The following is a 27,871-nucleotide window of genomic DNA, read 5'->3' as shown; positions in this document are numbered from 1 at the left end:
GCAAAATATATATCTCGTAAGTTGAGATTGACGCCGCGTTGGCGCAACGGTCACAGCCATGGATTGTGCCTGTTGCGCTGGCAGTTGCGGGTTCGATCCCCGCCACATGACAAACATTTGTATTGGCTATACAGGTGTTTTCGTGATCTGGGTGTTTGTGCAGTCTTTGAGGATCACCGTGCCTCGGAGAGCACGTTAAGCTTTCGATCTCGGTTGTTATCATGTACATCTGATAGCGATCGTTACTCATAGTAGGGAATATATCCGTCAAACCGCATTGGAGCAGCGTGGTGGATTAGCTCTGATCCTTCTCCTACATGGGGAAAGAGGCCTATGCCTAGTAGTGGGATATAACAGGTTAAAGCGAAATTGAGATTGCATTCTCTATTTAGTGTATATTTAATAATTTACCGGTATCAGATATACCTATTTATTACTTATCTGATAATGAAATTTGATTATTGGCGAAACAATGCTCTTTATTAGGAGGTATTTGCTAACAACAATTGTCACAAGGAAAGTGATCTTAAACTATGTCAGTGGGTTCTACCTTTCTCTTTTTGCTGGTTTGGATTAATAAAAAAAAATCTTTCCACATGAATTCGTGATACAATTTTGTTTATGAATAGCAATAGAAAGCGATAATTCTATTTTTTTAAATAAAATCACAGTATTTTAATTAAGAAGGTAGTAGACGAGGTTTATTGTTTGTATGTGGTTGGTTTAAGATTGGTGATGAAAATATACAATAAAAAATAAAGTGTTTTGTCTTTTCAAGGTTTGTTGTTTTTTTATATTTTATTATATATTATATGTACTAAAGTCAAATAAACACTCGTTCTAGAGACTTTATATTAGAACATTTGGGCATGACTAGTCAACAAACTGGTAAAATTATCGAATAATTTATTCTGTATTATTTACCTACAGAAAATTGGAGGTTGGTTCTATTGAACCAATCTAAATGTAAATAGAACCCCACACTGAATAAGAGATGAAATATGGGGTGTAGTAGTTGTAGTGTAGCAATAGTTCACTAAAATTATTTTAGATGTGACAAAAGAGATTTCTAAGATCTACAGAGATAAAATCAAGTGTCCTTCATTCGATACTTTTTTATCTTTATAAATATATTTAGAAAATTAAATATAAGAGAAAACTCGAGAAAAAACTCCCATATGGTCAAATAATTTAAGTAGATAATAATTTGCATGTTATCATAGAACCATTATTAATATAGTAGGTAATTAAAATCTTTAACATAGCTTAAATTTCTTTAATAACTTATTTGTATAGTATCATCCCGTTGCAATAAGTATAAAAGATTCAAACAAAATAAAACTAATTAAAAGTCGTGATATGCAAAAGAATGATGTGTGAGACAAGAATAAAAGAAAACTACGAAAAGAAAGCGAGTTAGGACTCGAGACAGTCATAAACTTCAATAATAAAATGAATAAGAAGCAAATAATAATGAGCGTACTGGCCGCAATGTGAGGCTTTTGACCGATCCGAGTTCATTGGTCCAGCTGCGATAGAACGAACTGTTCTTCTAGACATCTCTTTGGGACCATGTAGACGAAAACAAAATTACCCAAATTATTTTTAACCAACTTCCAAAAAGGAAGAGGTTCTCGATTCGTTTTTTTTTTATAAAACTATCTGTTGCCATGTTTTTTTTTTGTTAATATATTTTTTTTCTGTGTACAAACTTTGTCCTGACAATTACGAACGCACAATAAAAAATAATTAGTTAATTTGGTGCAGTCGTTTGAAAATTATGCGCGTTCATAAATATCGGCGACTTATTTTTATTTATGTAGAAGATACAATAAGAATGAATGGTGAAATGAAACCAATACGATTTGAAATAGTTGATTTAATAACACAAAAAATATAATTATGAGATGATGGTTTCGCTGATGTGTGATTATCCTATTTTTGTTTTTAAAAATATTGGTTTAAGCTTCCTTCTAGCAAAAACAACCTTTTCTCATTACTATGGATTCGGTCCCATTTTCATAAAAAGTTAGAAAAATGGCGAAAAATCTAGAAGGCAGAATACGTAAGCTTAAGCTAATTTAAACTTTATTCAATTTATTAAAAAAAATTATAACTTACTAATATGATCCATCAATTTTTATTATGCTTAATTTTCTTCGATAAAAGGCAAATAAACTCCTAGAAACTTTCTTCATTTAAGAAACTTAACTGCACTTAATAAGTTTTACCTCGCGTTTATAGCCTTCCTTATCTTAAAGGAAAATGTTTATTTATATAATATAACTTGATTTTATTGGTTTTAATGAGATTATATATTATAATCAAAGTATTATTTGTAAAATTTACAAACAATACAATATTATTAAATTAAAATCTTAGACGTTGATTTACTATTAACGAGGGTTATGAACCTTTAAGCACAAAATAGTAAACAAGACTTGTTACATGATCTGTATTTTTTTTTCGAAGACGTAGGTATAGGGAGCTCAGGTCTAAAAGTATCGCGGGATAAACATAACAAGCGAATTAACTTATAAATAAAAACTATCAAATGAGATAAACTGTTACGTTTCCTATAAATGTTTATTCTTTGTTAATTTAATTAGTAATGTAAAACCTTAAAGACTGTTAGTTGTAAATTAATATATTGATTATAAATGTAATTATATTTTTTCTTACATTTTAACAAATACCCGTTTTTTCTTATAACCAGTGTTGCATATAGGCCAGTTGTTATAAAATCCAGGTTTTTATAAACATGTTTCTCAAAGTGTGGTATTACGTGATAGTTAAAATAAAAATTTATTATGTGTACTAATTGTAGTTTGTAACATTCCCATATTGTTACATTCCGAGTGGTCTCTGTTATATAAGTACACGTGGTTGTTTGCAAATGGCACACCTAATTACAGAGCTTAACAGTTTCGAAGCGAATTTAAAGTTGTTTCGTTTGTTGAAAACTGGATTTAAATTTTTAACGACCACTTGAGTTGAATCGAACAAAAATGTTAAAAATGTTTTTGTATTATGAAATGATTATGAAATTAATTTGATTAATTTCTAAAATAATTATATTAATGTATTAATATTATGTATGTTCAATAGCACAATCAAGAATCAAGAACATTTTTATCATCTTCGGTTCTGCGTGAGTGCGTTACTCACGCACTTTAAGCAGCCTCGTTCACTTTGGCGTAAAAGTAGCCGATATGGCACTAAATGCCCGCGCGATGTTACAAGAGGTAGTGGATACTCCTACGCTATGCCTTTGTGTTGATAAACAATCTAAGGATAGATCGACAAGTAATAAGTGAGGCCAGATTTTTACGGCATTAGTAGTATTATATAAAATGTTCAATAAATACTTCCTTAGTCGTCGTTGTGTATCATTAAATTCACTCATTCAATAATATGCACGAACGTCAACATCAGATCTTTATCAATATCATTCAATATATCTTAAGAATTGTATAAATAGCATTTTTATTGCCTATTTTCTTAAATTGTTAGCGATTTTTAAGATCTCTTTAATATCTAATTTTTCATATCTTAAATAAATATCCATCTACTACTTATTTCAATAGCGCATTAACAAAAACACTTAAGGGAATTATCATGACTATAACTGTTTTATAAACAATGCGAATACAGATTAGATTACATAATAAAATCAAATTATACGTTCCATAAAGTTCTTATCCTTTGAATAAGCACCTGCAGGTGTATTCAAAACTCTAACTTTACGCGATTGTATTCATGGTCTTTGTTAATTGAGGCTAACATGTTACGTTTGAATTAAAAAATTCATTTCATCTTTTTTTAATTTATCTTAAATATTAAAAATGAAATTACTTTAGTATACAGTAGTATCTATTTATTTCTTAATAATATATAAATAGCCCATAATCAGAAGCTCTTAAGCTTATATATGTACTTTTTCAAAAAAGAAATCAATACTTATGCCATCATATTTCTATTGCAGGTATACAATAATTATTAACAAAACTGATTTTACTTTAATCACGCCGTCAGTATATTTCTTAATGATATAAGTTCTTAATAACATAATTTATTTTTATTTATTTATACTTTATTGTACACCACAACATGTTACACATTAGACATACTTCAAGATAGTAAAAGACTGTCAAACAAAATGACGAACTAATATATATATATATATATATATATATATAATATTTGTAATGGCAGACTATTCCGCAACCTTATAGCTTATATGATATTTTATGTATATCAGTAATTTCAGCACATGACTTCGCAACGTCTTTGATCCTGAAGCATCTCTCAAATATTCGAATTTATCCTTTAAGTAATTTATCATACAAGTAATAAATAACTAAAATTACCGATCATTAAGAGATATTTTTTTTCTTTTTAATTCCTCCTGGCTCTCTCCGCTTTGCCTTGTCGGCCATATGAAATGATGCTGCACACAATGGCTCGTAAGTTTTCATTATATTGAACGTGTGTAGTTTTTTTCACTTTTTGACAGTGTGAAGTGAAATTATTTTAATCATCAGTATTTTTTGGAATATTTTCTAAACTTTGATTATTTAGGTATTGCTATTTAATAAGTACTTATTATTACTTTTAAAACGAAACAAATATAGTAACTCTTACTGCTTTGATGTTACAAAAATCGGCTTTGTTGTTATGTCGTCTCTTATATACAATTTTTAATTAGTAATAATATCCTTTTAAAAACGATATATTTACTTTTTTTTATAAAGTATCTGCCGTTTTAACATGATTTTCTACTAAAAAATTTCTAAATATCCATTTTAAATGTCCTGCCGACTCAAATTAGTTTTTTACAGCGTCCTGCATTATTGGTACTAACAATGCTCTCAAAAAAGTTCAAATAAGAAACATTCTCCGTGGGCGGACGCGGGGTAAGTGACTGAGTCCTTGACCTACACACAACCATAGGGTCCTTATTATTTATGCCTCTCTTTTTTGAACATCCGAAAAATAAAATGAGTGGCCAATTGTCTTAAAAATGATATATCGAATTGTATAAAAAATTTAGTTGATATATTTAAAATAGGTATTAAATAATAACGGTTATAAGTAAAAGAAAATGAAGTCAAGATATTTTCATACTATTATAAAAGTCTTTTTGAGATTGCATTAATTTATAATTAATTCGATTTTACGTTGAAAATACCCATTTGTAATATTGATAACTAAAAGCTTATGAAAATATGGCTTATAGCCACACTTGCGGTCGAAACTCGAAATTTAGAAGCATCATCCGTCATTGTTCACGTTACCTTGTGTGTATGAAGGTGACCCACATTTTATAAATTGTTTATGGGTGACTAGGCGTCTGTGAGAGAAAGTGGTCAAATGAATGAAAGTCTAAAATCTGATCGAAGTGTATACTATATTTGTATAAATGCCTTAATATATGTTAGAATTTTTGCATACCTGTACGCCATAACTTAATTATATGACATATTAGTGATGTTTTAGACTAGATATAACTACTTTACAATTTTTTTACCCGCTAAACTGCATGACAGTTTATCGGCGTTACAGTTACAGTTCACGATATATACCTACATATAGTTATTTAAATAACTTGTGTTACAGAAAATACCACATACTAAGGAATAGGTGGTAGTATATAACATAACATAACAAACAATACACTTTATTGTACACCAATACAGAAATAATACATATCAGATTGATTTTAACAGAGTATCATATATTTATTTTGAAGCAAAACTTCTTTACGCACGTTTGACCTGGGGAGTAAGCTGGTGAATTCGTGACGAGAGCGTTACGAAAAGAGTGATCGGGCGAGGAGAACGGGACAAACGAGAGATGTGAGCACACATTTCTTTCTCTCTTTCTCTCAAAGCTAGTTACGTTTCGTATATCTAAGACACAATGCAGGTCTAATGGAGCTAAAGAAGTTTTACTTCCCTCATGTCGTCTAAAGCTCAGTCGTTTTTTTACGTAAAAAGTTTCAAAACGACTCCAATACAATATAAAAACTTTTTACACCTATTTATTTTTCTAATCAAATTCTTAACAGTAAGCTCTCTAAACTCTACGACTAAAAAAACGCAGTTTTATACAAACACTTACTACCGATAATATCTCCTACTGACTTCAGTCATAAAGCAACTAAAACTAATTAGTTTACTTGGCAATCAATGATGAATTACTTAATCATTCACTTAGTCATGGTTTGTTTGTTATTTTATATATAAATATAAATATACTACAGTAATAATATTAAGTTGTATTCTATTTGGTGTGTGGTTACGGCAATGAAGAATATAGCAACCCCCTATCTTCCCGTGGGTTTCGTAAGAGGCGACTAAGGGATATCACATTTCCACTACCACCTTGGCAGTCAAAAAGCCGGCCGATGGCGGGGTAGCCATCCAACTGCTGGCTTTGAAATACACAGGCCGAAGACGGGCAGCAGCGTCTTCGGTGCGACAAAGACAGCCCTACGGTCACCAATCCGCCTGCCCAGCGTGGTGACTATGGGCAACACACATGAGTTCACGCCATTTTTGGCGCGATAGGCTGAAGTGATGATGATGATTCTAATTGATACTAACGGTATGTAAGATTATTAAGTATAGCATGATAAATTTTATTAATATTTGCTAAAGCTACTTAATTGATTAAATTATTACGAACGAGTAAAACCTAGTTCCTATATTAACACAACCATTTGTATTGCTCACGAGTAACGATTACGATTTAAAAAAATCTAATCGTCTTTCAATCTAGGCACCAATTTTAAATTGATAAAAAAATATAAATAATAGTTGCTCAGTAGAAACGTCATTCATTATATTTTTACTATTAAAAAAATGAAACGGTATTCAAGAAATATTTTTATTGAAAAAAAAATGAATCCGTGTATCAAATATTATTTATGGTAAAAAGTAGTCACGTTTTTTAATAATCTTCTGTGAGTTCTGTGTATTCTACCAATTTACTATGAATATTAATATTAGTAAATTACGTTACTTGTAATACTCTACTACTACCTAGGTATATTACGCTAAAATGTTTCTTACTTGAATTTTCTTGAATAAGTAACTGACACTATTTTGAGGTATAGAATGTGATTGATATAATATTATTAATATATTATAATTTATATATATATGAATTATTATATATATACTCATTGACATGACAATAATGAAGTAATATATAGAAACAGAATATCTAAGTAAATATAAATGAATCTCTGAAATATATTGGCGCAGAACTTACGAACGACCCTAACAAATCAAATACTTAATCCGGTTAATCATTTTTCGTGTTTATTATTGTCAGGATAAGGTTTATGAAAGAAAATTACAATGTAGCGTCGTATTCAGAAAGAAAAATATAGTAGTATAGAGTTAAAAAAAAGTCAGTCGAGTCGAGTCAGCTACTTACTAAATATAAAAAATTATAATCAAGATAATTGTCTAATATTAAATGCCAAAGTCAACTCGTTAAATCATACGTTATATCTGTTACAACAAATCCAAGCAGTGGCGTGCCGGTAACAGCGCTAGAGCGTAACGCACGCGGCAGCCTGTGCCGTGACGTGGGTCCCGTTACTCGACACACTGGCTCGGAGCCACCGACGCGTGGCACTTTTGATACAGCTAAAATCGCTTAAAACACTCTTTTTGTAATCATTTCAGCAACGAACTAAGTTAGTCTTCTTACCTGTAATATATAGAATCAGTGCTAACCAAGTATCGTTGTAAAACAGCCCTATTTTCTTATGTTATAGTATTAATTTTAACATAAAATGTAAAGACAACAAAAGACAAATTTGGTAAAATTATATTTCATAAAAGATACTAATTTACATTTTTACTTTTACTGAAATAACCACGATTAACAATTTTAAACTAACAACATTTTGGCAAAACTGCAGACGTCTGCAAAATGACAAAAACGTAAACGTGTAAAAGTAAAAACGTTAATAGTGACGGTCAAACTTATATCATATTTTAAGTATAATCTTCTAAATATTTTATCAGTAGTTTACTTCAACAGCAAATAATGGATAGTAATGATGATACGTAATAGAGCGTAAATACGATCATACGTGTACTTCATCTACCAGAATTGCTGTTACAGTTACAGCAACGTCAATGAATATAAAGCACACGGTCAGTTCTGCAGGAATGCGAAGAAATGACGTGTCATTATAGCAATCAATGTTATCTTCTATTGAGCTTGATGGAGCTGTTATTCGCGCTGCATTCCTCATTTTTATGCACCTACATTCTTTACGAGTGACAACCGTCGTATACAGGTGGATTTAATGGTGTTGACTGCCATACTTTATATTTACATGGTGTAAACATTTTCCATATGATACAATTATGCAAGTGTGTAAGTAATGTTACTGACCATTTAAAGACATACTTTACGTGTGTTACAACACATAGATACGATTCAGCCTGTAATATCCCTTTGCTAGGCATAGACTTCTTTCTCTGTGCAGAAGGGTCGAGCTTAATCCGCCACGCTGCTCAATTGCGAGTTGACGGATACAATTAGATAATATAATTTTTATTGATTTTTATGTATTTTACTAAAATGTCTAAGAATTAACAAGAATCACTAATAAAAGAGACCATTATATACTTTTGTATATTACTAGCGACCCGCCCCAACTTCGAACGGGTGCACTGCTGATACTAAATATAAAATATAAAATAAAATAAATACAATATATGCGCAAAAATGTTTTTATAGATAGAAGATAGACCTTCCTCTATAATCACTCTATTTACTAAAGAAAATCGCATCCAAATCCGTTGTGTAGTTTTAAAGATCTAAGCATACAAGACAGTGGGAAGCGACTTTGTTTTATAATGTGTAGCGATAAACTCATAAAAAAATATTAAATGTACTTAAAAATAACATTTGTCACAAGCACGTATTAAATACAATTTACTTAACTCATATTAATTTATTCTACTAATATACTTATACAGAACCGAAGATGTTTGAAATAGCTTTATTTTCAGTAAAAAAACGTTAAAATACTTGACCAGCGTGACTAAAAGAACTCTTATCTTGTAATGAAGTCAACATGACAGTCTTGTCATTGAGTCTTCATTCTTGAAACGTCTAGTCATCTTTTGTCTTTATTGCCGACTAAGCGTGACTTTTGTCTAAAGATCGATCCTCGGAAAACGCAAAGCTTAAAGAATACATTGGGAAAAGTCTAGTGATATCTCGGCCCTAAATATTTTTTAAGTAGTAGTTACTCGTGTTAGAATATAATTATTTTGAAGAAATAGTCTTACATGCTCATAAGCAATTCTTGAAAATTGTAATAAAATATTAAAAAATGTTTTCCTTTAAACATGTAATTATGACGTTATTATAGACAAACTTTAGTGACGAAGTACCTAGTCTCACTCGCTTCAGCCTGCAATATCCCACTACTGGCCATAGGCCTCTTTCCCCATGTAGGAGAAGAATCAGAGCTTAATCCACCACGCCGGTCCAATGCGGGTTGGCGGATATATCCCTACTATGAGTAACGATCGCTATCAGGTGTACATGATAACAACTGGGACCGACGGCTTAACGTGCTCTCCGAGGCACGGTTGGGAGACCCACTAGGACTGCACAAACACCCAGACGACGGCAAACATCTGTATGGCCAATACAAATGTTTGTCATGTGCGGAGATCGAACCCGCAACCGCCAGCGCAATAGGCACAATCCGTTGCGCCAATGTGGCGTCATGAAATAGTACAAGGATCAAACCTACCTGCCTTAAAACTATCTTCCAGTTTAAGAATGTTCATATCTTAAAATTTAACATTAACCTTGATATAGTTCAATGCTTTAAGTAGTTACAACCATTATATTTTTTGTTAATGGTTTATTTTATATTTATTTACATATGTACCTAAAGGCAGTGACACATACATAATTGACCCAGTAAAAAATTCTGTATTATTTAAACATAGCAGTAGCGAAAAAAAGCAATCTATGCTTTGATAAATATTTAAATTTATTTATTTATAAAACTTTATTGTACACTCAAAAAAGAAGATACATTTTAGAACGATATTTATTTATTTATTAATCAATGTTTTTAGGAAAAAATACAGTTTTAACATTCATTAAAAATAAATTTAAGTTACAACATTTACCAGTTAAGTTTTTTTTTTATTGCAACATACCCACAGTATATACAATTAAATAAATTTACATTAAATACCTTTGTAATAAATTTGAGTCGTCTTTTGGTTCTTTAGTATTGCTGAAACTTATACTTCCTTTGGAACAAATATATTTGCCATACATACACTTCCAAGCATAAATCCTCTAATTACGTTTGATTAAGAGGAAAGGGTACCGAAGAGACTTTTCAAAAATAGGTATTTGAATAAAATGTTTCTGTCGCGCTGCATGCCGCTACCGCGCCCCGCGCCATCTCCGCTCCGTTTTTTATATGTGTGACTGTCGTGTTGTTAGTGTGCGTGCGCCGGCTATTCAGCTATTAAGGACGCTATCACATTTTTCCACAAATATCAGTGTTTTTCACGTACCATTTTAATTAATTAAGAGTCACCCTGAGAGGATATCTTGGTTTCAAATGAAAGATAATATATTCATCTCCAAGTGAGACCATAAAAATTCTATAGCCTCATACAAACTTTTCACACAAATACAGTTTAACCATCGCAGAAATCGCAAAAAATTTAAAAAAGACGGGTCTGAAAAGGAACCATTATAGCTAAATACACTGCACTAAGAAAAATAACTACACTAAGAAATTGTTGCTTATTTAGTCCTCTATGCGTAGCGCTAGATATTTTACATAAAAATAAATAATATTTCCATTTATGAGAAAAATAAGAAACGCTCTCAAATTTCTTCATACATTTTTTACAAGTGAACCATCGTCGTTCGTCATTCCGCGCCGAAACGCGCTCATGGAAGCACGCCTGTATCGCTTCAGCGCAAGTAATAATTACGTAAAAAATGAGTTCCTTGTGTGCACTGTGCTTGGACGAAATTGATACTTCACAATCGATTGTCTTTGCTATGCATCTGGTTTATATATAATAATCAATAATAATAAGTAATCTTGGCAATTTATCTTCTTTTCAACCGACTTCAAAAAAAGGAGGAGGTTACTCAATTCGACCGTATATATAAATAAATATATATATATATATATATATATATATATATATATATATATATATATATATATATATATATATTTTAATGTATGTTCGGAGATAACTTTTTCGTTTATGAACCGATTTTGATAATTCTTTTTTTGTTGGAAAGGAGATATCCCTAGTTTGGTACTATGATAAGGAAACTAGGATCTGATGATGTGATCCCAGAGAAATCGAGGGAAACTTTCAAAAATCGTACGGGTGACTAGTAAATTTAATCATGTTTTCATTAAGTACTATAAAGCACTACTATTTAATAAATGTCTGGAGTCGATCTGATGATGGAGAAGAAAGATAGTCGAGGGAACTCTTCAACAATTTATAGCAATTACCTGCTTTTTGAACTTAATTCGTTTCTATTGATGAGAGCTTTGCACCTAGTTATAAGTGACATTACAGTCTGACGATGGAGACAAAAGATAGTCGAGGGAACTCTTTAACGATTTATAGCAATTACCTGCTGTTTGAACTTAATTCGTTTCTATCGATGAGAACTTTGCACCTATATGAGTTACAAGTGCCATTACAGTCTGATGATGGAGACGAAAGATAATCAAGGGAACTTTTCAACGATTTATAGCAATTACCTGCTGTGTGGTCATCTGTGTCGCAGGACCACGTTTGATGATGGAGCCCATAAACACTCGAGGGAATTTCTCAACAATTTCCAGCAGTTACCTTTTGCTGTTTGACGACCGCTTTGATATAATGGTGCATGTGCCGTGTCGGTGGCGCCTAAACACCGACGGTCGCGGGTTCTATTCCAGCTCGGAGTGGATATTTATGTTTATACAAATATTTATTTTCGGTCTAGTTGTTAATCCTTGTGGTTCTTCCAACCTAGCCTCAGGGAACACGCTAGGCTGTCAGTCCCGGTTGTTATTACGTACACCTGATAGCGAACTTTACTCATAGTATGTCGACGCGTTAGCGCAGCGGTCACAGCACTGGCTGTTGCGCTGGCGTTAGTGGGTTCAATCTCCGCGCAGGACAGACATTTGTATTGGCCATATAAGATGTTTGTCATGATCTGGATGTTTGTGCTTGTGTATTGTGTATGTTTCCGGACCCCCGACACAAGAGAAAAAGCATCCTTGTTAGGTCTACCCATCACTAAAAATTGTAAAATAAAATAATTTTTAACAAAAAAAAACCGACTTCAAAAAGGAAACTAAAAAGTGAAAAATAAATTTACTTAGTACAAAGTAATTCGTATTTTGATTTAGTTAATCAGAAATGATTAAATAAATATTTTATAATATTGAAGTCGGTGCCAAGTAAATACTACAACAACTTGACTACAATAACAAATACAAACAACACACACAACAAACAAGTACAAAAAATATTATTAAATATATCAAAACAATAACAGAATAATAACAGTATTCAAGCTAATAGTCAATGAAACAAATTATGAAAGAAAACTGAATACAACTTACGAGTAGATACTAGAGTAGTTATTTTTTTACTTGGCACCAACTTCAAAATTATAAAATATTTATTAAATCATTGCTGATTAACTAAATCAAAATACGAATTACTTTGTACTAAGTAAATTTATTTTTCACTTTTTAGTTTCCTGTTTGAAGTCGTTTTTTTTTGTTAAAAATTATTTTATTTTAAATTTACATTCATCATCATCATCACTGTTCCGTTTGCAGAGTTATAAAATAAATAAATTTCTAAAATAAAAGTAGCCTAAGTTACTCTTTATTGCATAAGATATATCCCAGTGAAAGTACCGTCAAAATCGGTCCACCCGTTTCAGAGATTAGCTGGAACAACATACAGACAGACAGACAAAAATTGGAAAAATGTTATTTTGGTATATGGACCGTGTATACATCCGTATGCATTTAGTAAAAAGCAGTATTTTAATATAACAAAAGGACACTCCAATTTTATTTATTTGTATAGATTGTTTACGTAAAATATGTTATGTTTATATTATTATAATGTTAAAACTATAATTATATAACTTAAAATTGTATGTGATTTTGAATTATAAAAATAAGCGTATTATTATCTATTATATTTTATTGTATAGTACAATGAACGAGTAGTAGATACCCTGACGCCTTAAGACATCGTCATAAACAGAGTAGGGAAGAGGTTCCGTGAATAGTAGGTACTTAGTAACAGTTACCAAGTTCGACTTTAAACTTACAACTAAATTTACTAATCAATATCAGTAAAATTAAAAATTAATACTTTCAAGTACCAAGATTAGTTACGTCGGTACAAAATCGAGCAGATAGCGGTATCAATGTGTGCGTACGCGTAAATGTTATTGTGTTGCGATTTAAATACCTAAACTTGAGCGAGTTAAAAATGTGATAGCGGATATTTTAGTATTCGCATCTTTCGTTTGTGATTGACTACGAGTACATATAGCGCATAGTGCTATTTTTCTGAATTTGGCTTGTTTTATTGAATTTGTTCTGCATCGTATTGCTGTGACTCGGCTTACTATTATTGAATTTCGTAAACTACTTATTATTATGTTTTATTATTTTGACTTGGATACTCTTTGTGACTTGATACATGTCTATATTTATGTGGGTAATTATCGAAATAATTAGGTACTTTATTTATGAATTAGGTATGTAATTACATGGTTGAGGTGTGTGTAAGAATGGGTAATGAAATACATACATAATTATAGTGTATACATGTAGTACATAGTATAAGTGTAAGTATAGTATATATATATATATATGTAATGTAGTACATACACAGTATAAAATGTTTGCCTTAGTACCTATATAATTTGTAATGTCTCATGTTTGTCGCAGTTATTAATACATAGGTATAGGTTATATATATTAATTAACATATAATTGCGGCGATATAACAATGGTTAAAAATAATATTATAATTTAAAAAAAAAACAAGAAAAGCCGCCTGCGTGAAGAACAACTATTAGAAAGTCAATTGAAAAGGCTGGAACAAGATAAAAATTCAATAATTACAAAAAGATAGCTAAATAAATCACACCAATTTCAAACATTATGTATACTGTACACTTACAAATCATGAAGGCGACTTTTTCGATTATTATTTTATTTTATTTTTTTAGTTAGGCAAATTACGTAATCGATTGAATTTTTTTAAAGAGTGGTTGATTAACATGACATAACATAACAATACATTTTATTGTACACCAACAGAAAATAATAATACGTATCAGATTGATTTTTAACCGACTTCCAAAAAAGGAGGAGGTTCTTAATTCGACTGTATTTTTCTTTTTTTTTTTTGTATATATGTTACTTCAGAACTTTTGACTGGGTGGACCGAGTTCGACTTGTACGCAAAGGAAAAAAAAGCCGACTTCAATTACATCGACATGTAATACAACAAAGGTAGACGAAAATATAGTCAAGTAAATACGCGTTATTAAAGATTACTCAAAAATTTTTATCAGATCTCGATGAAATTTAAATATGACTACACGATAAACATCAGCTTTCGATTAAATTAAAAATCATCAAAATCGGTACACCCAGTAAAAAGTTATGCGGTATAATACAACGTAGGTCGACGAAAATAGTCAAGTAAAAACGTATTATTTATATAAATCGAAAAGTTGTTGTTAGATCTCAAATAAACTTAACTGAGACCAAATGACACACACCACCTTTCGATTAAAAAAAAATTGTTGAAATCGGTCCACTCAGTCAAAAGTTCTGAAGTAACATACATAAAAAATACAGCTAAATTGAGAGCTTCCTCCTTTTTTGGAAGTCGGTTAAAAATAGAAACCGATTTTACACGTCTATAGAATTTCTAAGTCGACAAGCTTGAACAGTGAAAGATTTAGTATAAAAGAAAGAGGAGTGAGAGGGAAATTCAAGAAGTAAGCTTTCCTCAGAACGAAGACTGCGTTCATTGGCATCACTAAGAAATTTAAATCGTCGTTTTAGATAAGCAGGTACAACAGGGTTAAAAAGAATAGAGTAAAGTAAGTTGAGAATATACGTATTCCCGCAGTAGGGAATTGGGTGCCACTCAGGGCGTAACTACTGCCGTATCAGCCATATCAATGATACGGGGCCCCCTATTTACAGGGCCCCTAAGATGTGTAAGCAAAAATTAGTAAAATGTTATCCACAATGTCACTTAATCTTGTGCTTCCTGGAAAAAAGAATAAAAAAACTGTCATACATACCTATAGAGTTTTCACTTCAGAAATGACTGAAGTCTGAAAAGCAATCCCCTTTTATCCGAGTCAAGCGTGCGCCCAATTGTTGATAACATTCTGTATCGTTTATTTCGGGATTCAGTTAATCATTATGAACAATGAATTAATCTTTTTTATATAAGAATGGGGCACACAAGCAGACGAAGCCATCTGATTTATAACGGCTACCGTCGCCCATGGCCTTTAGAGAAAAAATGTAGACACTAGACGCTTTAAAACCCCCAAATTTTAGCAAGGTCATTCCACACTTTGAATGTACGCGGAAACATTGCGCACGAAGCTCGCACATTGGTTGCAAACCACTGGTGGATACAATTAGCACCACTAGACTTCTTGACATCGAAAGAATGCAGAACACGACAAACGACACTGCTCATAGTGCACATTACGCATCGCGTGCTCGCACCGTGGAATGCTCGGTGGTGCTTTTCCCTCATCGTCAAGAGTTGAATTTTACGCAAAAAGAGTGCAAAGAATTTCGCTTACTTTTTCGCATAATATGCCAGAGAGCCTTCAGGTTCGCACAATGATGGAAGTGTAGACTAAAAAAAGTTACCTTCGACAGTTTTTGTAAGAAACAAAAGGCACGGGTTCCATTTGGAAAGCCCAATAGTCTCTCGCCAATTCTGCTGTGTTTGAACTTTGCCCTAGCGATTTACTAGCTGTAAGACCTGGAGGCAGCGTTGAATCTCTTCTTCAGGTTATGCGCCTGTGAATCCCCCATATAGATGCGGAAGATTCATAGGAATTCACTAATAGTATTGGCCTCACAGGCTGAAGCGAACGATCCCCCGCATCTATTGCTCCAGGTCAAGGCTAATAACTCTCCAGCTTGAAACTACAAGCTCTTTAAATTAGCTTAAAATCCGAAATTCAAAACATTCATTCCATTAAAGAACTCATGGAATTATTACTGATAAAATTCAATAGCCTTGCATCCAGTTTTCCGGAGGTATTAACTTGATGTTTTTCAAAACTAAAACTGGTAAAAAATTACCTAAGGATTTCGATGGAACAGGAACAGCTACAGCAGACTACGCTCACTATTGTCTATTCTAGGAGGAAGTAATAACTTATAATCAATAAATATTTATTTTAATTCAATGCAAGCATTTTTTTGTGAGAAATCTTTACCCATCATTTGCCTGTCCCCCCACTAATTTTGATACAGGGCCCCAAGGTTCCCGGGGTTCCAAGGAATGCTACGCCAGTGGTGCTACTTGAGTTTTTTACGCAATTCAGAAATATGATTCTATTTGCGAAGTCCAAATACGAATCGCATAGGTACATAGATTCGACCAAATTTAATAATCTGCTCCTCAGTAATGTCAAGAAAATAAAACTAAGCAATTTTTTACCGATGAAAAAAAACAGAGGAGGTTCTAAAGTCGCCACGTACCTATATTTATTTATGTTTGACCATGCATAGCTTTTTACAAAGTATTCCGAAATTGATAAAAAAAATATATTGGAAAGAGTAAACCCCGAAGTTGTTTTTCGCCTAGGAGGCGAGGAAGAAGCGCGGCTCGCAGCTTGCTTGGCATAGGCATGGGAAAGAGCAGAGTCCTAATTTTTTAAACTTTCGATATTGTATTTTTTATTAGTATTACGGTAATAATAATCATAATATACTTTTTTGAAATCCTTGTATTGAGCCCTTTAATTTGATACCAAAAACAAACAACACAGTTATTTACCATAATTATCATCATTTGTTATTTGTTTAGCGAAACCCTTCGTTAGCCCAGGTTTGCACAGTGTTACAATAAAAACCGCATATACAAATACGGTTTTATTGTAGTTATGAAAAGAGAAATTATTTAATTTTGTTAATACGAATTTTAGAAAATATCGACTAAAAATTACATCACTAGTGTATCGATATAATTGTCGACTATGAGGCATCACTTCGCTGGCGTATATACGTATTACTTTGACCCTTCCCTCCCCCAGACCTATCCCCCAAAAAGCAAGAAAGGGACAACTGCAGCTCAGACCGTTTTAGGTATATAATTTTTGACCAAAACAGTGTTTCGTAGTCGACTGTTTTCTCCTCAAAACATGGCAATTTTTTAAAAAATTTTTTTTTAGAAAATAAAAGACGACTTCGGCTATGCCCCTATGTTTTCATTTTTTTGAAAATATGCATATATTTTTTTTAATGAGTGTCTGAAAATGTACAAAAAATTATGCAATATTTCGAGTTTTTGAAGTCTCCTAATTCCTATGATAATAAGAATATGAAAAAAATCAAAACATAGGGGCATGGTCATGGCAGCAAAGAGTTCTATGTCACAAAAATATTTGATCTAGTGTCATTATCCAGGGAGAAAACAGTCGACTACGTTTGTATGGAGAAAGACCCGGTACCCTTTCCTCTTAAGAAAAACTTCCATTTTCCAACTAAACTGTTAATTCTTATTTATTTTATAAGAGAATTAGGTATATTGTGATGCTTAAAGAAATAAGTCAAGGTTATTTGTTAAGGAATTTTATATGTAAAATAACTTATGGAATATTAAAACAATAGATAACACTTATTGAACATAACCTGCGGGTATTCGCAAGCTGATTCATATTTTCCCATAGCTGCTGGCGATCGGCGATTGTTTCTGTTTAATAAAAAACAGACGTACCGAAAATATTTATATTGTTCTTTGAAGATAAGATAACAAGTAGAGCTAAAAAAATACACAAATACAATTACAAAATCATTGTATTTTTTGTATCCACTAATTACAAAATATATTTAGAATCTTAAAAAAATATGCTTTATAATTTAATTAGTAATTTTAAATAAGGTAGTAATATTTAGCTGTACGTAAACTTGTTACGTATTATACTTAAAGACAAAGACGAAGGTTTCTCAACAAAAAGACTTCCTGGCGTATTAAAGTTACAGATAATAAGATTGATTACGTGTAATCATGAAGGTACGCGAACAGAGGCTACTCTAAATGCGTCAGACTTTAAGTCGACAATAAATTACTCAGCGGGCTCGCATGCAACAAATAAAAGGGATCACAATACAAGAAACCTAAAAAGTATCAGCCTTAAATATTTCGGATGTCACGACAGCTATTAAAATCATAATTAAATCTCTATACAGAATTTGATTTATAATTAGAGGGCATTGTATTTGGAAGCTGGTATGTAATAAATTAAAACTAACTAAGATACCTTGATGAGGTTGTATGATATCTCACATCGATGAAATAATCTTCAATGCTACCATGACTAATGTGTTAGTTGCCGAGTCAAAATTGTTACATGCACACCCATGACCTGAAGCGATGTAAACACTTATTTTAATTGATGTTATAACTCATTAATTATTAACAGACTCAAATAATACTCAATATAACAATTTAAAACGTATTTACAAGAAAACCTTTGAACATAACACTGAATGTCAAACGTTTTTCCATCCATATAAGTTCCTTTTTAAAATAAATTAAGATAGTATTTTATTTAAGACTAGCATCATCTATCCGTCCATATTTTTTGACACGGTAAGTAATCACCAACATATCGTATACTGAAACCTTCTTCGAAACAGGCTGCATCTTATGGTATAGTATTATTCAGATCGGCTTAGTATTCGCAGTATAACCGAACAAAAACAACCGGCTCTCCATTTATTAGTATGGATAGATTATATACTTACAGAGTTGTTTCGGTCATTAGACAAGAAGCATCCTGCAACTAGATCCTGTGAGGTCATACACCGCAAGGTCGCCCGGTCTCACCTGTAAGATACTTGCAAGGGCAAATATTATGTGCATCTTGAAATAACAACTATATAACGTTATGTTCGTCGATTAGTTGTTACCTAGACTCGGGGCAATTAAAATACGTCCTCATTGTCGTTGTTGTTTATTTCAGACAAATAATAGTGTTATGATGGTAGTAAAGTGAATTCATAAGTTATTTTATAATTTAAACTGAATATATGTAGTTTTAACTAATTTCAGTTAAAGTGTCCTAGAATTTTGCCATAAGTATTGCGGTTTTATTCACACAGAATCTTAATGTCCATATTCAGTTAACAAGAACTGGAACAAAAATAATATTCCAAATCGGGCTCTTAGATCACAATACAAATGTGTTCAACTAGTCGAACATACTTTTAAGCTCCTTTATATTAATAAAAAAAATGACTTTACAAATTAACAAGTAATACAACGTAGGCATTAGTCGAAAAAATAGTCCATTAAATACACATTATCAGGAGTAACCCAAAAAATACTCGTCAAATCTTAATCAAATTAAATAGGACCAAGAACTAGCTTTTGGTTAAAATAACAATATTCAAAAGCTATAAGTTAAAACACATTAAAATACAGTCGAATCGAGAACTTCTTCCTTATTTTGAAGTCAGCTAAAATATTTAGGCATTTTCATCTGTGCTTGCAAATGTCAAATATTTTATTTAATCTGTACTTTTTGTCTCCACGTCTTGGCTAATATCAACTCAATCCAATTCATAGATATATGATTTTTAGTTTCAATTTGACACAAATTATTTCACCAATACGATGCGGAATGGAGAAAAAACAGTGGAGATATTTTGGTGCGGTTGAGAATTCAACCTTAATCAAATTTTGTCAACTTTTTAAATGGTGTGAATTTCATTATTAATCATTAATTTACAACAACTCAAACGCAAAAGTATAGTGATATCATTATACCTAGATATATCCAAAATATTAAAACATGATAACCAATAGATGTATTGAATTTTATAATATTTAGGTTTAATAAATTTCTAGAAAAATGGAAATGGATTAACCATAAAAATTATTAAACAATTAATATTAATAGGACATGAATTTGGTAAGGAAGAAAGGGGATGGGGAAGTTTAAGACAGCTATAGTCTCTAACATCAAGAAATCACTGAATAAGATGCCGATGCGCCAAATAATTATTATTTATCTGTTAATACATAAAACAGGTAATGTAAGATAACAATGCATGGTACATCAGATAAAAAAGGGTTATTTACATGCTTAACGTGCTTAAACGGGTATAAGCTATTTTATGTTTCAGTCTTAATACATATTTATAATCTTATCCGTTGCCCTACAAGTCTTCAGGCAGAGTGTTCTTATCTTGGCAAGTTGCCCGGATTACTGATTTGTTTGACAAATGAAACAGTCACGAATTTATTGTGTTAAATTATAAAAATAATATGAGACCTATTGTAAAATTACTTTAAACAATTTAGATTCGTTATTATAGACTTTTTACATTTCTTTAAGTATTAATATAATTATTATAAAAATAGCAAAAAGACTAATGTCCCACTTTATTGGGTACACAATATTAGTGACAAAATATTAAAATATTATCATTATAGTAGTAGAATAGTTCATATATGTTTACATAATTTATATACTGTTTAAAATAAATGTAAGTAGGTAAGTGTAAAATTAGCTCACGTCTACGTACCGAGTAATAGACTAAAATAAATACAAACAGGATTAATCGTAAGAGTATGTCTACAAAAAATATATACCATTCGTTTAAAGTTATTTACACAGAATGTATAATAAGTTAATATACTAGTTTAATTTTTTTTTTTTTTTTTATAATTAATAGTATCACTCATTAAAAAGTTTCTTTTATAGAGTTTAACTCACAAAAGATTATATATTATAAATACAGTATTGTGTTATGTTTAAAAAGAAGTGTTTCATGATACTAAATTACTGCATACAATTGATATAACTTATTTTTTAATAATTTGAAATTTATATATTAGAACCTATATTTCATACCTGTTATCAGACGGTTCCATGGTGTAATGGTTAGCACTCTGGACTCTGAATCCAGCGATCCGAGTTCAAATCTCGGTGGGACCTGTATTTTTTTGCCTAATACATAAAATTGATTTAATTTTTAGTTTCAATCTTATTGTTCATTGAAAAAAAACTTCAACCTATTATTCCATCGTTTTTAAATTAATAGCTGAGTATTAATTACCAATCGTCTTTTCTGTCCTTAATTTGGAAGAAAAAAAAAAACACATCGAAAATTAGTGGTTAAGTTTCTTAATTGATAGTAAAAAACAGCGCTACAATGTTTTGCTAGGATCAATGCCCTAGCATGTAGCAATATACAAACATTAAACGATATACACAGGATACACTCGTACTCGTAGTTTTTTTATATGCTTACACATTACACACTAAATCAAAAAAGCAAATTTAATCTTTAAACTAATGATAATTTGGTAGAGATTTCTTGCTTCTCAGTAAGATACGTCGTTTTGAAGACTATTATAGAATTTTATTTAGTAATCAGCAATATGAACGTGACTAGATTTTTGAAACAGCGACAGGCTGATTGATGATAATGTCTTAAAAATATGTATCTATATCGGTTGTAACCTATAAGCCTAAGCAATTAATAACACAAGCATTAAGTCTCTTAAGAACAGATGATTAGGGGCGTGTATCACAAAAAAAAAATACTGCTAGCTACTATATTCAAAGGTATATCGGTAAAGAGTTTAATCCTGTTTTTCAATTACGAAAGTAATATTTGTATTAAAGTATGACATACTTATTTGGTTAGAAAAAATACATAATCCCAAATAAAAATCCTGTTTACTAAATATTAAAAAATATGCTGAAAACTTTAAATTTCTGTGAACAGACATGTAGACAGTTTGTACCTTTTTGGAATACGTTAATTTCACTCCTTTAAAACTTTCCATTTGTTTTTTACTATGAACATACTAGGGAATAAATACATAATGTATTTCTTTTTCTTATACTGTAACTAGCGCCTAGCCCTGCGCGCGTTTGCTACGCTTTTTTATTTATATTTTTTTGGTTGTACCAACTCCGAAACCTTTATGGGCTCATGCGCAACACTTTGCTGAAGATCATGACATGATCAAATGCATAGCTTACGATTCTATAAAGGACATACAGACAAACATTCATTTATATATATATATATACATGTACATGTACTAATTTTAACAATTTTATAGAAATAAGCTGAAAATAAAATTAAGTAACTAATTACTAAAAAATTTTTGATATTGGTGGTGATATATCACTTCAGCATATCGCAGTCCACTGCTGGACATAGGCTTCCACAAGTAAAAATGCCGTGAACTCATGTGTGTTGCCCATAGTCACCACGCTGGACAGGCGGGTTGGTCACCGCAGGGCTGGCTTTGTCGCACCGAAGACGTCTCTACCCGTTTTCGGCCTGTGTATAATCAGTATCAGCCAGCAGTTGGATGGTTATCCCGCCATCGATCGGTTTTATAAGTTTCAAGGTGGTAGTGGATCTGTGTTATCCCTTAGTCACGTCTTACGACACCCACAGGAAGAGAGGGGGTGGCTATATTTTTTACTGCCGTAGCCACACAGCTAATGGTGATATAAATTAACTATAAACCTTAGTTTGTGTAACATAATATATGTAATAAAAAATAATTTACGCAGTGTATAACTCGTACCTTTGTTTTAACTTTTGTTTAAAATTTGTTTCAATTGTAAAAACTCGGCCGACCCTGATCAGTCATAGTCATAATCATATATACAAGTCAGATATATACATATCTCGAGTTTCGGTTATTGCAATCACATGGCGCCTAAAAGGCTCGTCCAACTTTTATGACTTTTTAATCGACGTTCAAAAAAGGAGGAGGTTCTCAATTCCACTGTATTTTTTTTTTAGTATGTTACATCAGAACTTTTTACTAGGTGGACCGATTTCGATGATTCTTTTATTAATCAAAAAATGGTGCTCGTCATTTGGTCCCATTTAAATTTTATTGAGATTTAACAAGTACCTTTCGAGTCATATCTCATAATGCGTATTTACTCGACTATTATTACTTCATTACTTTTTACTGGGTGTACCTACTTATTTTGATGATTTTGTTTTAATTGGAAAATGGCGCTTGTCTTGTGGTGCCTTTTAAATTTGATCGAGATCCGACGACTACTTTTTATGTAATTTTTGATAACGCGTTTTACTTGGCTGTTTTTTCGTTTACGTTGTTTTGATATATTTGAAGTCGGTTTTTTTTTCGCTTATAAACAAAGATAATTATTTAACTATTCATGTTCAACGCGTTCGCAAGACAGGACAAAGTCAGTCGGGTCCGCTAGTAACTTATAAAATAAAGTTTACTGCCTCAAAGAGGTAAGAATTAGTCTTGCTTGTACCCTGTGGTATAAATCCTGGATTTATCTTCCGTGCATTTTTCTCCGTATAAAAATCGCTAAACGTTTCATAATAGCTCACGTTTCCACTGTGTAATTATTCCAGCTAAAAACTAAACAGGCGAAATATTTGCTTCGTCTTATTTTGGCCCTTGTTCTCCAAATATTACCTACGCTGCTCTACAAAAAACCGTAGGAATGAACAAGTATTGCAAGTATTTCAGTCGGCTGGCTTTTATGTTCTCAATTAAGAGAACTATATGAAAATTAAACTGTAAAATTCATAAATAAGCAACATGGTATACATTCTGCAACTAATTTAGGACATGAAAATATGAGAATGAAATTAATTGACACACACACACACACACAATATCTATACTAATATTATAAAAAAGGAACGATTTGAATATTTGTTTGTTTGCATTGAATCGGTTCCGAAACTACTAAACCGATTTAAAAAATTCTTTCACTGTTGGAAAGCTACACTACTCCGCGTGACATAGGGTATATTATATTATAAAAAAAATAAAATAAAATAGGGAAAAGTATTATTTTGAAATTTTTGTTAAATACCCGTGCGAAACCAGGGCGTGATGCTCGTCTTTTATAAATTTGTTTCTGTGAGTGATACCTATATAAACTGTTGTCGCGGATGTATTTATGACTATTAATTTAAAAAAAAAACCATAGAATTACCTATTGGTCGCCCAGTGGTCGAAATTCGACCATATTTATATTAATATTGTAATAAATGAATCTATGATAGATATGGTTATATTTGACATTCAGTAAAGACAAAGAATATTAATCTAAGAATAATCTATTCTCACTTTGACCACAGACTTTAACAATAAACAGTACATATACATAAACATATACATACTCACTATAATATATAAGTAAATACATACGTATTCTATACATATGATTACACATTAGCTAGTGAAAGCAAGTGTTTGTTTAATTTCTATTTAAAGGAAATAAAGGAAGGACTAGTTTTGATGTCACTTGGGAGTTTGTTCCATAGTATGGTAGCGCGTACCGTAAATGAATTTAACTTAAATTTTGTGTTACATTTTGTGTTAAATTTTATTGTTTTAATGTATTTATTATGGATAATTAAAAAAAATATTAGCATTCTGCACTGCTCCTCTATCTAAACTATAAGTGCGCGAAATTTCATACGCCTCCGTCCACGCAATTTTCGTAAAAAGGGATACAAAGTTTTTTCTTCACGTATTAATGTATAGAAGATAGTGTATAGTTTTTCAGCTCAATGTGTTCCTGAATAAGACTTGTTATTTTCATTATGTCGGTATCGTGGTCCCATGGTGTAATGGTTAGCACTTTGGACTTTGAATCCAACGATCCGAGTTCAAATCTCGGTGGGACCTTGCAGTACATGTATATTTTGGATTTGTTTTACCGTTTTGAATTAAATTTTCAATAATTATTTTATTGAAATTTGTTCTAATGTATACAAGATGAAAAACTGATTGGACGATTAATCGTTATAGGAACGACTTGGTAAATTATGAAATGGACAGGCCACCGCCGGCGATTCCCAGAGTCGCTGGTGACATAGGTACGTTATGCTTGTTCCCATCGGCATGGCACGGTAATGACCGAGGTCTGAGTTAAACTCCGTCAATTTTCATTGTCCGCATTCAAAAACGAGGTTCAATTTAAGTGACTTAAGATTTACTGCGAATCTCATAAATTTCTGCTGAAATATAACATGATTGTGTTATTATATATTATATACTTTGTATACTTTGACTAGCTGCGCTCGCGACTTCGTCCGCACGGAATTCGATAAAGAAGCAATTGTTCAGTTCGCAGAGCTATAAAATAAATAAATTTCTAAAACTTATATATTACGACTATTACGATCCTAGAATTGATAAAACTTACGCAAGCTTTTTAAACTTTAACTTTAATGTTTGTCTTCCTTTTATTTTTAACCGACTTCCAAAAAAGGAGGAGGTTCTTAATTCGACTGTATTTTTTTTTTTTTTTTTTTTTTTCTATGTATGTTACATCAGAACTTTTGACCGGGTGGACCGATTTCGACAAATTTTGTTTCAATCGAAAGGTGGTGTGTGCCAATTGGTCCCATTTAAATTTATTTGAGATCTAACAACTACTTTTCGAGTTATATCTAATAATGCGTTTTTACTTGACGCTTTTTTCGTCGACCTACGTTGTATTATACCGCATAACTTTCTACTGGATGTACCGATTTTGCTAATTCTTTTTTTGTTGGAAAGGGGATATCCCTAGTTTGGTACCATGATAAGGAAACCAGGATCTGATGATGGGATCCCAGAGAAATCGAGGGAAAACTCTCAAAAATTCGCAATAACTTTTTACTGGGTGTACCGATTTTGATAATTTTTAATTTAATCGAAAGCTGATGTTTATCATGTGGTCACATATAAATCTTATCGAGATCTGATAACTAATTTTTGAATAATCTTTGATAACGCGTAGTTGCTTGACTATGTTTTCGTCGATCTACGTTGTATTACTTTGTCGATGTAATTGAAGTCGGTTTTTTTTTCGTTTGCGAGCAAACACAATTATTATAATAATATCGCTTCCTTTGTGAATCAGATTTGGTATAATTATAAACAGGATTTAGTTACAAATAAATAAATTAACTTGATGATTTTGGCGAATAGGTCGATTATAACTTATCTCCAAACTACTACAGTTTGATTGAAGTATTTTATTTTAAAATTTACGCTTCAGCCTGTAACATCCCACTACTGGGCATAGGCTTCTTTCCCCATGTAGGAGAAGGATCAAAGCTTAATCCACCACGCTGATCCTACTATACGCTACTACTACTATGAGTAACGATCGCTATCAGGTGTACATGATAACAACCGGGACCGACAGCTTAACGTGCTCTCCAAGGCACGGTGGGGAGACCCACAAGGACTGCACAAGCAGCCAGACCACGGCAAACACCTGTATGGCCAATACAAATGTTTGTCATGTGCAGGGATCGAACCCGCAACCGCCAGCGCAACAGGTACAATCCACGGCTGTGACCGTTGCGCCAACGCGGCGCCTTTTATTTAAAAATACTCACACACTTTCGCGTTTGTAATATTTGTATGTTTTAACACATTTCTTAATTAATTTCTAGAGCGAATATCGATTTGCGGGAAGCGGTTACGCCCGGACGACGAGCAGTGGGCGCAGCGGAGGGCTCTGCTCAGCAGCTCTGGTTGGCGGAGCGTTGTTCGCTGCTGTCGCAGTGCTCGCAGTCGCCGCGCTCGCTTTCTATATGGGTGCCCTACGCCCGGATAATGGGGAACGTAAGTTTTAAAATGATACAGCGTTAAAAGAGTTAACGAGCGTATACTCGTAAGAACTATTTTTTCTATGAATCCTTTTCATAAAAGCCTTTTCAAACTAACAAAACAAATCAAAGGCAACGTGTTATCAAAAGAGCAACGTGTTAATAAATGCAACACCATACGGCAGTTTAGGCGACATTAGGAGATTATTACGAGTATACCTAAGTGTTACTTATTCACTGACAAACGGAACGACGTGCTAATGTACATCGACGTGTCACAATACACTAATAGCTTAATAATTTATTGGTTACATTATTTGTATGAACGAATCATCATATATATTACACTCTAAGATTTAATGTGTTTGACTCCCCTTTTAGAAAAAAACCTCACAATTACTCCACATAAATTATATATCATTTTATAGATAATTGCTTGCTCTACCGGCATTCACAACTAAAAACATTATTATCGCTTTTGTTTTTGTAAATTAATTATTAAAATTATATATATGACGATGATATTATACTTATTTAGTGCGAATTATTCGCACGAGTATTGCTAGTAAAATGATAATAGAGTTTGTAACTTACTATTATTTCAAATTAATATAGTACAGTTGTATTTGATATATTATTCTAATTATATTTAATTCTTTTTAGCAATAATGACTTTCGAGGGCACGTTGCGTGTCACGCGTGGAGATGTGTACGGAGGAGCGCCGGGGAGCCCAGCTTGGCGCGAGCGAGCTCGACGGTACGGTGCTTCCTTGCGACAAGTATACGCCGGACCGTCAGCATTGAGACAAGCTTTTGCTGGAGCGATTGTAACTGGCTTCGGTGATCGACGGCTCGATGTCCACTTCAGACTCTATCTTGATAGAAGAAAAATACCGAGGTACTTGTTTTGGTTTGTCTCTAACAATA

General features: G+C 32.2%; 1 protein-coding gene, 1 long non-coding RNA gene and 2 other non-coding genes across 4 annotated transcripts in view; all 4 read left to right on the top strand.

Annotated features, from left to right (window-relative positions):
• Positions 1–27,871, top strand: part of LOC123657103 — a 44,649-nt gene that overhangs the window by 5,153 nt on the left and 11,625 nt on the right. The window contains exons 2-3 of the mRNA XM_045592692.1: positions 26,789–26,960; positions 27,608–27,842. Coding sequence (XP_045448648.1) covers positions 26,789–26,960; positions 27,608–27,842 — 407 coding nt within the window. The remainder of the gene's footprint in view (positions 1–26,788; positions 26,961–27,607; positions 27,843–27,871) is intronic.
• On the top strand, positions 6–22,373 carry LOC123657115. The gene is made up of 3 exons (XR_006743656.1): positions 6–16; positions 1,013–1,020; positions 22,234–22,373. It is a non-coding gene; the product is annotated as an uncharacterized LOC123657115 (long non-coding RNA).
• Positions 21,229–21,300, top strand: Trnaq-cug. Its single transcript has one exon. It is a non-coding gene; the product is annotated as a tRNA-Gln (tRNA).
• Trnaq-uug lies at positions 24,954–25,025 on the top strand. Its single transcript has one exon. It is a non-coding gene; the product is annotated as a tRNA-Gln (tRNA).

Source organism: Melitaea cinxia, chromosome 1 (assembly GCF_905220565.1).
Source record: "Melitaea cinxia chromosome 1, ilMelCinx1.1, whole genome shotgun sequence".
Classification (NCBI taxonomy): domain Eukaryota; kingdom Metazoa; phylum Arthropoda; class Insecta; order Lepidoptera; family Nymphalidae; genus Melitaea; species Melitaea cinxia.
This window is presented reverse-complemented; position numbering and strand designations above follow the sequence as displayed.